Source organism: Antedon bifida, chromosome 1 (genome assembly GCF_963402885.1).
Source record: "Antedon bifida chromosome 1, ecAntBifi1.1, whole genome shotgun sequence".
NCBI lineage: Eukaryota > Metazoa > Echinodermata > Crinoidea > Comatulida > Antedonidae > Antedon > Antedon bifida.
Window position 1 is genome coordinate 6,321,301 of NC_136226.1, and position 13,681 is coordinate 6,334,981.

At 31.2% G+C, this 13,681-nt stretch overlaps 1 protein-coding gene across 1 annotated transcript; it reads right to left on the reverse strand.

The window, feature by feature from the left end:
* Positions 1 to 1,602: 1,602 nt before the first annotated feature.
* Positions 1,603 to 13,213, reverse strand: LOC144847377 (disintegrin and metalloproteinase domain-containing protein 10-like). The gene is made up of 11 exons (XM_078703724.1): positions 13,053 to 13,213; positions 10,737 to 10,869; positions 9,624 to 9,742; positions 7,888 to 8,156; positions 7,447 to 7,535; positions 6,864 to 6,987; positions 6,033 to 6,356; positions 5,289 to 5,469; positions 4,337 to 4,627; positions 3,538 to 4,106; positions 1,603 to 2,961 (listed from the first exon to the last, which is right to left on the reverse strand). The coding sequence occupies exons 1-11, from the start codon at positions 13,114 to 13,116 to the stop codon at positions 2,710 to 2,712; spliced, it is 2,415 nt and encodes an 804-aa protein (XP_078559850.1). The 5' UTR covers positions 13,117 to 13,213; the 3' UTR covers positions 1,603 to 2,709.
* Between the last annotated feature and the right edge of the window lie 468 nt (positions 13,214 to 13,681).

Below are 13,681 nucleotides of genomic sequence, written 5' to 3' on the forward strand. Positions count from 1 at the left end.
CTTTGACACTTTTATTTGATGACATAACTGGTTACTATGGCTCTATAACATGAAGGTGATAACACAATATATGGCCATATATTAAAATATTATTGCATATTAAAGATGTATTGTCCCCCAAAAACATGAAAAATGAAAATTAATTAAATCAGACTTTCAATATATTGTTTTGTAGTTTTAATAAAATTAAATTAAAAAAAATAATGTTTTCACTTATAAAATGACAAAATAAATGGTTAAATTCAACCAAAAATCCATTGGCTGGCAGCCAATTTGACAATTTTTTGCTTTAAATCACATTTTTTTCAGGTAAATACATTTTTTTTCGATCCAATTTTTGGTCACAGTGGATAACTATTGTGTTACATTAATCTGGAATATTAAAAAAAAAATTATTTTTTCAGGGGGACAATTATCTTTAATTGAATTTTGAAAATGGTCATATTTTGGCCATTCTTTACAAAATCTCTGTACTATTATAGTACAGTGATTTTTTTCAAAAATTACCCCAATTTTCGATCCTTTTATTTTTTTACATAACTCGTTTCTATGGCTCCATAAGTTGATGATAATACAATACATTGGATATTATCATCGCATAATAATTGAAAAGGTCATATTTTGGGGGAAATGCCAAAAATTTGACTATTAGTTAGACAATGCACAGTATAGTATAGAAAGAATTCCCTTGCAACAGAACGTAAATACATTTAATTGCTCAAACACAGAATTTAAAATAATAAATCTTTATTATTGAAATACAGGTACTGTATATAAACAGTTCTATTACAATTCAACCTCTTGAATAAATAATATTAAATTCAGCCTGATTAACATATTCAAAATCTAGAACGGATTTAAGTATCAAAATGAAAAGAAAATAAAAAACCCTAATAACTACAGTTATTGTAAGTACTGTTGATATGTGCTGTGAAAGTAGAAGTAGATGACGTACTTATAAAAACAAAATATGTATAAATAATAACACTAAATTTTTATCATATTACAAGAATAATTTACATTCAGGATTGAATAATGTTTGTGTACGTAAAGTCGATATATTTTAAGGTAATGTAAACAATTCAATTGTTATACAGTAGCTAACTGGTTTTTATACCACACATAAAGTTATTTTAAATAACAGTATATTACAGTGTAGTAGTATTACTGTAAACACACAAAAGCTCTCACCAAACAAATAAATATTAGAAATGAAATAATTAAGAATATCTACAAAATATTTATAAAAAAAAAACCCTTAGTTTTAGAGAATATGTTACCTATAAAATATTTATCTTTGGATAGAAATAATGGACACACATGCAAGTCGAACCCTGACAGAGGAAAGGCACTTTGATACTATACCACTTTGCTACAATGTATATTTACTGTCGAAATTATCTCACACAAGCTGCATAGATTGTCAAAATTTCTATTCATCATTTTATAAAATTGAAAGACTGAAAATAATAATTTAAAAAATTGAGAACACACTATCAAAATTATCATTTTTTAAATATATATTAACTATGAAAAATGCAATCTTTTTTATTTTAATTTTACAATTAGATGAACAAAAAATAAAATTCTCGTCATGCATAATATTTTATTCTTACTGTATATTCCTAATTCTACATTGCATGCTCAGTCAGTCTCTTTATGGCACACGGTCCAACAATATCTTTCAATATTATATACATATTTTTAAAACAATATTTATATTGTCAAGGTTACTTATAATTGTATATACTGTCAACATTTTAAGTTATTGCCACAATTATCATAATGTGATTACCAATGTACGACTATAGAAAATATATGACTACATATTACTGTAATTTGCCAAAATTGATATAGAAAATACATGACTATGTTTTGGCAAATTTGTATTTTAAAAATTTCTGACTATAAAAGGCACCTGTAATCACGTATTTATATTTTATTTATTTTATGTTTCCTACACAGCTGACTACCCCAATGCTAGTTTACTATTTAAAGTGCATTATGAGAGAGTTTACTGTATACTGTAAGCTACTGTTTTTATTTTCAAAACAAATGTATACATTCTGATGAAAAACTACTTAAAAACTAATAATAATAACCTACCTAATAAAATGCCATTTAACAATATTTCTTGAATGCAATAAAGTGAATATAATTACCTGTATTCCTAAGATGAAAACATATATTATTTGGTTATCCATAAACATTCATAATTATGTAAAGGCTCTTATTTTCAAAATTGAACACCATTTAACCTTTATTCCTGCAGTATTACCGGGCATAACAAATAAATAATGCTTTTCTTCGTTACTACAGGGGGCTTGAAAATAATAAATATTTTCATAATTTGTTTTTTTTTCTCCTCGATTGACACAACCTCTTTTCCCACCTTAAAACAAAAACAAATTTCAAATATTTTCCCTTTTTTTCCCGAACTCTTTTTCTCCACAAAGAAATCGGATTCACACAGTGCGATGAGAGGTTAATAGGGAATACACTATAAAAAGATGTAAAACAGTATACAAGTATAGGCCACAGGTTATATAGTATATTGAAGCACACACTTTCGTATGAAAAAAATAACTATTCAAAAAAGGGATTGTTCAAACTCCCCACCCCCCATTTCCCAATTAGCACAATGTCAATCTTCAGCGCTAAAAAATTACTGTTGCTATAAAGCTTTTCTTAAAATAACACATTGATAGTCTAAAACCGTGTAGCTTTGTCTTCAGCCTGGTCAGGGTGCTGGTCAGTGCCAACAGGGTGTCGGCCTGGCATCTGGCTCCCTCTGTACTTGCGATTAGTAAACTTGACCGCCATACTGCTTCTCTGCTTATTTTGCTCCTTTTCACGTTTATGAGGATTATGGGTAGGTATGACTCGTTGACAGAAGAACACAGTTGCTACCATGAAGATGACTAACACTATTATACCGATGAGTACCACATACCATTGGTCCTGCAAGCAAAATAATTAAATTACAGTATTCACCTTAATTTACCAATACGGTACTTATCTTCCCTTATTTGGAATATATTATTTCTATATATTGATGATGTCACAAAAGCTTATGAAAGTATTGAGTTATGTTATTGTATCTTCAATATAAACAAAAATAATAAATAAGACATCCTCTTTTGCTCACTGCATTTTGCGAAATATTTTGTTCTGTTTCTGAGAGCTTAATTTATTGTTTTCATTCTTGATTTCAAAGAGCAGATTAGTAACTCAATATTATACCACTGCTCTATGTAGACAATCTACTGTTTGTTACATATATTCCAATGGTAATTTACAACATGTAATATGATATGTGTAAAGAGATATTTCTGGTGGTTAACCAGACATCTACAGACCATCATAAAGCTCTGTCTACACTATCAAACCAGTTTGACAAAAAAAGTGTGATGTGTTCAAGGAGTGATATGCCCAAATATGGTATGAAATCATCATATCCATATATGGGCACATCACATTTTTTCTCACATAAAGTTTGATAGTGTAGACAGAGCCTAAAAGTATTTTAATGCCTACCTGTAACCATGTACCAATCGCATCAATAACAGAATCTTCGTCACTGAAAAATATACGTTTGATGATACTTGCCAACGGACCATCCTCGTCAACATTCAGACACTCGTTGAATACGTCACAATATCCACGAAAGTTTCCGTCCTTGTTATTGCATGCGGATCCAATCGGCATGTAGATGACGTTGTTGTACTTGTCTAGGATGTTGATGTCGCTGGCAGGAACGCAAGTAGCTGGTTTACCAACGTTCTGACAGCAGACTTGACATAGCTCTGAGGAAGGCGTGTTAGCGGTCACCTCGCATAAGCATGGGTCAAGATGGCCAAAGGCATTGCATATAGAACCGCTACATGTTCCACTACTACAGACCATGGTACCATTGTTGCATTTCGTGTTGTCAGCAGTTCTTGAGCCCGAAGGACAGTTTACATTACCAGATGTAAAAATAAAAGTCAAGGTAAATAAGAAATAAGACATTTTATGGAGAATCCCCATTGTTTTTACAGAGAAACGGCTTAATGTCATATCCAAAGGATGAAGCAATGAGAGAAAATCATACCATGATACAATGGCTATAGTTCAAATCCTGAACTATAATCATTGTACCATTGAAAAGCTATGTACAAACTGAGCCAAAACATTCTCTTGGGTGGCCTAGAGAAAACTTTGGGCTTTCTTACTGCATTCACACACACTCATCTTTTGTAATGAATTTGAAATAACACTACACACATTTTTTTGTTTATTCAGGCATCGGACCAGAATCTGAGCTCAGTTTGAACACAGCTTAAGTGGCATATTTATACATAATGAATAACTGTAAAAGGATATCTACACGTTGACTGCTGCCTGCATTCAGTTTGCGGACTACAAACGTAATTATTGGAGCGATATTGACACATATTATTGCAACACGGCCCTTGAGACGGACTGCAAACTCCCATTTGCAACTTGCACGAGTTTTGATTGTTATGCTGCTCGTTTTGAGGAACACAACACTGCTCGTTGCAGTCGTTATTTTCTTGATAGCCACAGTCACATTGTTCTCCCGCTTCAATGATTTTATTACCGCAAAGTGATACCTGAGACATAGCTGTATTGGGAGAAAAAATGAATGTATTTCATTAGAATAATTTGTTTAAAGCTCTGTCTACACTATCAAACTTTATGTGATGTGCCCATATATGGATACGATGATGTCATATCACTACCATATTTGAGCATATCACTAACAAATTTGGGAACATCACAATTTTTTTGTCAAACTAGTTTGATAGTGTAGACAGAGCTTAAAGCCTTGTCTACACTATCAAACTTTATGTGACAAAAAAATGTGATGTGCCCATATATGCACATGATGATGTCATATCACTACCACATTTGGAAACATCACACATTTTTTTGTCAAACTAGTTTGATAGTGTAGACAGAGCTTAACAAGTTTCTATTTTTCATGCAAAATAAGTGCTTTTTCTATCCGCTGATGAGATCTGCAAAGCCAGTAAACTAGAAAAAAATATTTCATATGATGTATTTGTTGGAAAATGCATGCACTGTTCATTTGGTCAAATCTCCTTTCATGTCTAACTAGTTTGACAAAAAAATGTTTGCCCAAATATAGTAGTGTTATGACATCATAACATATTTTTGTCACATAAAGTTATATAGTGTAGAAAGAGCTTAAAGGGCATATCCATATAAAAATATCTTCAACCATGTCCTACAAGCCAGTCAACATTTGTATAATAACTTACTCTTGAAACAATTTGTTTTGCCATTGCTTTCCCTAAAGACAGCATTTAGAACGAGTGAGATATTACCCACTGAACATGATGAGAACCTGTCATTATTTGGTTGGTCAGCGTTTGAAGAATACGCATACATCAAATAGTTACCATTAGGCATTCCTGGTAAACATTCCTGCCGGGCATCATGCTAGAAAAAAATAGAAATCAATAACCAATCAATACAAATCAATAACCAATAAATACAAATAAATAACCAATAAATACAAATCAATAACCAATAAATACAAATCAATAATCAATCAATACAAATAAATAACCAATCAATACAAATCAATAACCAATCAATACAAATCAAAAACCAATCAATTAATACAAATCAATAACCAATCAATTACAGATTATACATTAAAGTAGTTAGTAGTGTTTTGATGTCTTTTTCTCTTTATAATGAATAACATAACTTTTATTAGTATACTTCATTTATGTCAGATCCAAACATCAAAATGAGTGCATCCATTGTAAGTGATGTTCAAATACTAGGATGGTATTAAATTTTGCATTTAACACTACAATAACTACTTGATAAAATCTATTTCTATTGAGATAACAATATAATGCTTTTGTTACAGTAGGATGGGGCTGGATTTGGTAAAATCTCCTTTTTAGCTGAAGTTGTAACAATAACATTATTCAGAATATTAGGCTAGTTTTGTACATTCCATTACAGTATAAACTATAAAATCAACTCACGGGTGATCCAAAACTATGGCCAACCTCATGTGCAAAGGTCAAACTGGAGATTCGGGACGGAACGTTAGCTCCGTAGTTATTTTCTGTTACAATACCGGTATTCAATGATTTTCCACTTCGGTATCTATCACATATTCCACCACTCGTTCCACTACTGGGACTCGCAATCCATGCTAAGCCGAGTACGCCATTGCTAAAATCACGATTGGCAAAGGTGTAGGAAAGGCAGTATTTATTGTGGTTTTCACTAGAAGCCAAATCTAAAAATCTCTCAACTCCTATGTATTCTTCTGAAAACACATTTCCATCAGGACTGGAGAAAACCTGTAATATTAAAAATTGATTGTAAAGCTCTGTCTACACTATCAAACTAGTTTGACAAAAAAAAGTGTTATGTGCCCAAATATGGTAGTGAGTGATATACCCAAATATGGTAGTGATATGACACCATCATGTCCATATATGGGAACATCACATTTTGTTGTCACATAAAGTTTGATAGACTAGTGTAGACAGATCTTAATGTCAACCAGCATAACTCTCTAACTAGGGTCATGATAATAATGCCCTTTCCTTTTTTTTTTCGCATATTTTGTTATCATTATGTCATTATTTTCTAAACAAATGTTATAAATTGAATTTAACTTAAAACTGTTTTAACCTAGATAAAGTATTGGTGGTAATATTTGGTTAATGACTTTTTCGAAGCTGAATGGCAACTGAACATTACAAATACGCCACTAAATTGATAATAAACATGAACTTCTTCCTGGCCAGGTTAACTCACAAGTGCAAAGCAAAACATATAAAAATAAAACATCTTATTCTTACTTTGATTCTGGCAACAGCTAACTGGATGCCGGTGTAACTTCCAAAGGTGGTCATTCTAAAGATGACGTTAGCTGCTTCAACATGTTCTGATATGGCTGCTACTACAGCTTGCGTTGAGCCATACCTAGAAAAAATGGCAATGGGGATGAATGTACAGTACATGGTAAATAAGAAACAGACGTAGAAGCAAAATTTGGGTCAATTATGATGTCTTAATTGCATGAGAACAAAACAATACACATGGTACTCAAAAGTTAGTGTGGTCTTATCAAGTTCATTCTCAATTATCAGACTATCTTGTGGAGCTGTGGTTTGGTGGCTATAATGCTTAATGCAAGGGTCCTGGGTTCAAGCCCTGTCAGTGACAATTTATAACTCTACTCCCAAATACTTGTAATAAGACTTTGTTTATGTAGAGAATCTTGTGTATATGTTTGTCTTGTGAACAGGATTTCCACCTTTAAGAAGGATAGTGAATGAATTCAATTTGCCTAAATATATAGATATACGTAAGCCCCTATGAAGTGTAAAGCATTGATACTGCAATTTCAATTCAACATATGTTAACCATGGTTTAACTTACTTGTTATAATATGTATGATCAGCTTTGATATATAAGGAACATGTTCTTCTATTAGACTGTCGTCTGACTCTTCTTGACTTTTCCTCATCCTTTAATTTCAAGAAAATAAATTAACAAAATTATATAATAAGTTAATATTAGGTAAGTATGTCTTTCAAATCAAAAACTACAATACTGCTAGGTTTCTATGGAAATTATAAACAGTTTTGTACATTGTTTTTGTGCTTCTAACATTCAACAAGAGGACAATCTTTATAAAAAAAAAAGAGAAGCAATTATTATATACATAAAGCTCTGTCTACACTATCAAATTTTATGTAACAAAATGTGATGTGCCCATATCACTACCATGCGTGCATATCACTGCCATATTTGGGCACATCACATTTTTGTTGTCAAACTAGTTTGATAGTGTAAACTGAGCTTTAGTGAAAACTTTACCTCAACTGTCTCACTTGATGTCTCATCATCAACTGGAATCTTCAATTTCTGCTTCATACGTTCATATACCTCATGACCAAGTCCACATTTTTCGCCTTTTGTATCTTTAACATGTTTATCCATGTAGACTACAGAGTGAAAATCTACCTCGTTAGGCTTGAAATATCGCTCAGCTGGTTCAACATAATACACACTGCCATTGCTAATAACCTGACCCTGAAAGCGACCATCTAGAACTGAGCCATATACGTGGGATGAGTATCGTTCATCTAATAAAAAAAAGATAATAGTTAATACTCACTAATTGTATATTAAATAATATATGGGATTGTTGCAATGAATGGGAATATTACAATGCATCATGGGAACAGTGCAATGAATCATGGGTGACAAAATATGTGATAGTTAATACTCACTAATTAAATGTATGGGATTATTGCAATGAATTATGGGAAGAATGCAATGAATTATGGGAACAATGCAATGAATCATGGGGTGTGCATATATAATATAGTTTTAAATAGCTATTATGCAACTGTTGCTATGTGTATGGGTACTAATTAGGCCTATTAAATTATGATAAGATAAATCGGAAACCTCGAAATTCTGGTTACAATTAAATATATATCCTTGATAAAGAATTGATTGATTTTGTCTTGGAGAAGTCTATATTGTATATACCTGAATAGGGACATCAAACTTAAGAGTTACCAGGCCTAATATAATAGGAATAATCTAGGAATAATAATTAACCTAAGGGCATGGTTTAGAAAGCAAGCCTAAAAAAAAGTGGTTTTAACTTAAAATAGTTATAGAAATACACTACATTAAGTTTGTTATCCAATTTGTTTGTAATAAACCTTTAAGCTTTAGAAATTCAATGAGCCCATGAATAGAACTGGACCCCATAACAAAGGCAACCCAATAGACAATGGAACAAGTTAAGGCATTGAAAGCTTTTTATACCAACATGGATATTACCACACAAAGAACTGGCCAGGACATGGGGCTATTGGATTTACAGTATACCAGTTGTAAATAAATCAATCAATCAAAATTATATATTTGTAATGGGTGCTCTGGTCACTTGGTATATTAGTAATGTATAAAGAAGAAATAATAAAATATAAATTAAATTATTATATTAGTTATTGTATGTTTATTATCAAAAACAAATATCCAGCTTATAAATATCTTTTTTAAGTGCCAGTAAGTCACCGATCAAAAGATATGTTTTTTAAATACAAGTATTTCACTAAAGTTAGTAAATATTAAATAAGAATTTGCTCTTATAAAGTAGAATATTTTGAAATTTTAGTCATCATCATTTTTTTCATCATCATTTCAATCATTTTAATTGACATTGATCAAACAGGTTTTGAATAGGCCTACAGTATTGTACATGAATACATTTAATACATTATTTACTTACAGTACTACTTATATTATTATATTTATTTTTTATTATTTACACAACAGACAAAGAACATTAATTCTAAACCGTCCGATATACTGAAATTTAATTAATTAGTAAGATAAGAAAATCTGTGAGAATAAGAAAAAGTCGCCTCAACCGAGATTTGAACCTTCTGCTTGATATGCAGATGTCGCATGGTATTCAAACTCGATTGGATAGCGACTCTTTAACACTCTTGGCGTGGTACAGCGGAACAGCACTATTATTTATAAATCTGAATGGTGAATATGCCCATTTAGGTTCTGTATACAGTACTTACCATTTACATAGCCTGTGCAGACATAGTAAGGAAAATGTGAGTCTTTCTTCTCAGTTGTATCTACCTCAAATCCTTCAGCAAAGATGGAATTGTCTCTCCGTAATCGTATATTAAAATTACTATATAAATAAAAAATCATATATGTTTACCATTATGCTTCTTAATACACTTTATGAATTACGTATTTTGTATAGCACTTCATAGCGGCACTTACTGGGGAGGTGCAGGGGGGATACCCATTGGCTGAATGATCCAGGATTTTGAAATAGGGGGCCCAGGGCCTAAAAATGGTGAAATGAAGGGCTGAGCTTAATTTGATGTTTTATCTTTTGCATTACAATTTAAGGAAATTAAGGCGGGGGAGGGGGACGGACCCCTGATACCCATTCCCCATCTTTTCCTTTATTTTTTCTGCCATGAAATTAGGGAGGTGTCGTGTACCAAAGACCAATGGTACAGACAGATTTTGCCTATTATTGAACCATAATTATAAATTTGTCATCAATAATTGATTTCTCTTTTTTATTTATGCATAATAAAAGACACTATATTTGTCTAGTGTATGCCTACTAAGTCTGTATGTTTACTGTACAATATTTAACAATGTGGTCCCTGAAGGAGTAGCAATGGGATTCTATATTAGATTTCGTTGAAGACATGCATCAGTAGACTTTTATAATATAGTAGTAGTAATTCAATAGGGTGTAAAATCTAATCATGCATTGATACTGACAACTGCTGTAATGAAAGCATATTAGTATATACATCATAGGGTATAATTTGCAAATTCACTGTTGACGGTACAATAACTTAAAGCTCTATCTACACTATCAAACTTTATGTGACAAAAAATGTGATGTGACCATAATGGACATGATGATGTCATATCACTAGCATATTTAGGCATATCACTACCATATTTGGACGCATCAAACTTTTTTTTTTGTCAAACTAGTTTGATAGTGTAGACAGAGCTTAACTAATAAATTAAAAAACACATTGATTGAGGGTGAAAAGAATTTTCTATCTTCCTTTGCAAAATTGAAAGATTTACTATAAATGTTTTCAATCTCATAGATAACTGTCTATAAAAACAATCATTTAGTTTCTTACCGGTTAAATGCGCTGAATTTTACGCTAAAAGACTGTCCAACATCTTTAACGGCGCGAGTATGACGTGAATGAATCTCGCTTCTATCATAGCTAAGTTTCTCAAAATCAGATATAAATTCGTTTAACTTTTTATCTGCAAAAAGAAAAAAAAAGAATTATTTTTGGCTGGATCTTGATTATGTATTTCTCAAAATTGAATGAATTAAAATTCAATCTTCAACAAAACATCAAAATGTCAGTGGAGTGACTTTACCATTTGATATAATAATAATAATAATAGTTCATTCTTATATAGCGCATATAAGCAAGCTCTCAATGCGCTGAACATTATTACCCCAGTCATTTCCTGATCAAACACCTATGGAAACATACTCCCATATATGCAGCTACTGTAGTAATCAGCGCAAAGGCCTAAAGATCACACTTTTATACCAAGTGGGATAACTATACAGTAATTTAGAATACTATTATTTTATATTGTTTGAAGGTTTGCATGGCAAAATCAAATGTGGTACACCACATATATTAGTTCTGAAAAGAACTGTTGAGTTTCTCAAAGAACTAATTCAGAACTAATATAAGTGGTGTACCGCAAACTTTATATCAACTATTATTTTAATTATAAAAAAAGTTTATTTTGTGATGTTTCTTTATAATAGCCAAAATGAGCCAATTATAGCTACTACTGTATTACATTCATTAACTTCTTAAGAGCTACTGTGCCTATGCTACTTTTGTGATTCAATTCATAAAATGTTATTATCCCAGTACACTCCTGGGAAATTCATTTGGTACAAAGATTCATAAAGCGTTTAAAAAGTACACAAAAAGGCAATCAAAATAAAAATCTAAACTATGTTAAAAGATACAATGAAAAACAATGAGCAGTTTGTCACCACAACCTGGTCGCCACCATTTCTATTAATAGAAAATAATGAGCCAATTGTAGTTACTGTACTACTGTTAACTTCTTATGGACTGTATAGTACTGTGCCTATATGCTACTGCATAATACATTTCACATAGCCAAGTACTATAACAAGTAGCACTTGAGTTTCCTCTGATGTCATTGTTAAAATATTGACAGTGAATTTTGTGAATAGTCAGTGTGCCATTTTTGCTCGCACTGTATAATTATAAGTACTCAACTTATTTAGTAAACACAGTTGAGTAGGTCTATGCTGTGATTCAATAAGAATAAATATAATTAAATTATTTTTAAGAAATATAAAATTAAAATGTTAATAACAATAAACACAGGATCAACGTTTCAGAACCATCATGGAACTAATTTTCAAGAACAAAATCAAAATATTGTAAAATAATAATAAATTGTAATAATAAATGACATAATACCATAAAATGAAAGGAAATTACTTGGCAATTTTAACACATACTGTATGTTTCAAATTTGCATTTTAAAACGTTCTTAAGGAATTGAAAGTGGATGTTGTATGATTTGTGACGTAAAGCAACTAGCAGTCCAGGATGAGTCACAATCTACACAACGTTCAATAAGCTACAAAAGGAAATTAGCCTAATTAATAAACAGATATAGCAAATTATTAGTGGGAAAAATAATAAATATTCATAGTGTTACAAAAGCCTCTTTTCTTTGTTGTGATTTGATCAATGAACAATAGTTATGGTAATTATTTAATATCTAAATTATTTATTATCTAAATATCCTATGAAAATCTACAGTGATTTACAGTACTACTGTAACCAATGAATAAATCATTGATGTATATATAGTATTACCTCCATGCTATAATATAATATAGACAATTGGTTAAGAGTATTGTATGGATAAAAATATTAAAGATGTATTCCCCATTTTTTTTCAGTCTATATGGTCATAATTGTTTTGGTTTTTTAAATTGTTAAAAATTGTATGCATTATTTTTTACAAAATTGCAGGAAATATGACATACATGTACTGTTTGATCTTGAGGAAGGTATATAAAGTTTTTTTATGAATTTTGTAGTACATGATAAACGGAAATATACAGTAAACATTACAATTTTACAAACAAATTCCACTGTACAAACAAATGGCCTATTATTAATAATATTCTTTTTACAACAAGCTACTAATTATTACTATACTTTCAGGAAACCATAGGCCTACTACTTGGTTAAAGAAACCCACATTTTTTTTAGCTAAGGGTTAAAAATGTGACTAATCACCGGTGAGCTACTGAACGACAAGCTAAGTATATACTCAGCTGTGTGGGTAGCTAGTCTTTTAACAGTACAGTCCCTTGTTGAAAAAATACGCGTCGGGCGTCTACACAACAAAGCATTCGAACTTACCGCTAGGAATACCAATTGATGTCGGTATTAAACACAAGAGTACTAATAACTCTGATAAGAACATGATTTGTTTAGTTTCCAGGGGACTTTTTCTAGTGTTTATCAGCAGGCAGACTTTAGACCCCGTTGTATGTATGCCTGAATATGAATTTCCAATACAAATCGATGTGTCATCAAAGACACTGTATGCAACAACTGTTGCTCTTGTGTTGATAAGTGCACGCCCAGCATCTCAACTGAGGGCGCTATTATGCTTTCATTTAAAATCAAAGGGAAAAGGGGTAGAGGGAGGCAATATATGTATTTAAAATTGACAGTCAAACCACAAATTATATATCGAGCTATTTATTAATATTGTTCAAAAACACTGTACACATATTATGGTACATAAGAGAAGCCAACGACTGAAACAATTCTGCTTACAAAGTACCATAAATTTCTTAAATGATTTTTAATTTAAATAAAAAAGGTTGAGTTGGCTCAAAAAAATAAAAATAAAATCTAAAAAACATTGCTGTAATTCAAAATAAGTAGGAGTGTTTAGAAACAAATGTCATTGTGGATACAAAATGTAAGTTATCATAAATGATAAAATTGATTTTTAAAAAGATGAAACTGTTTTTCTTAAG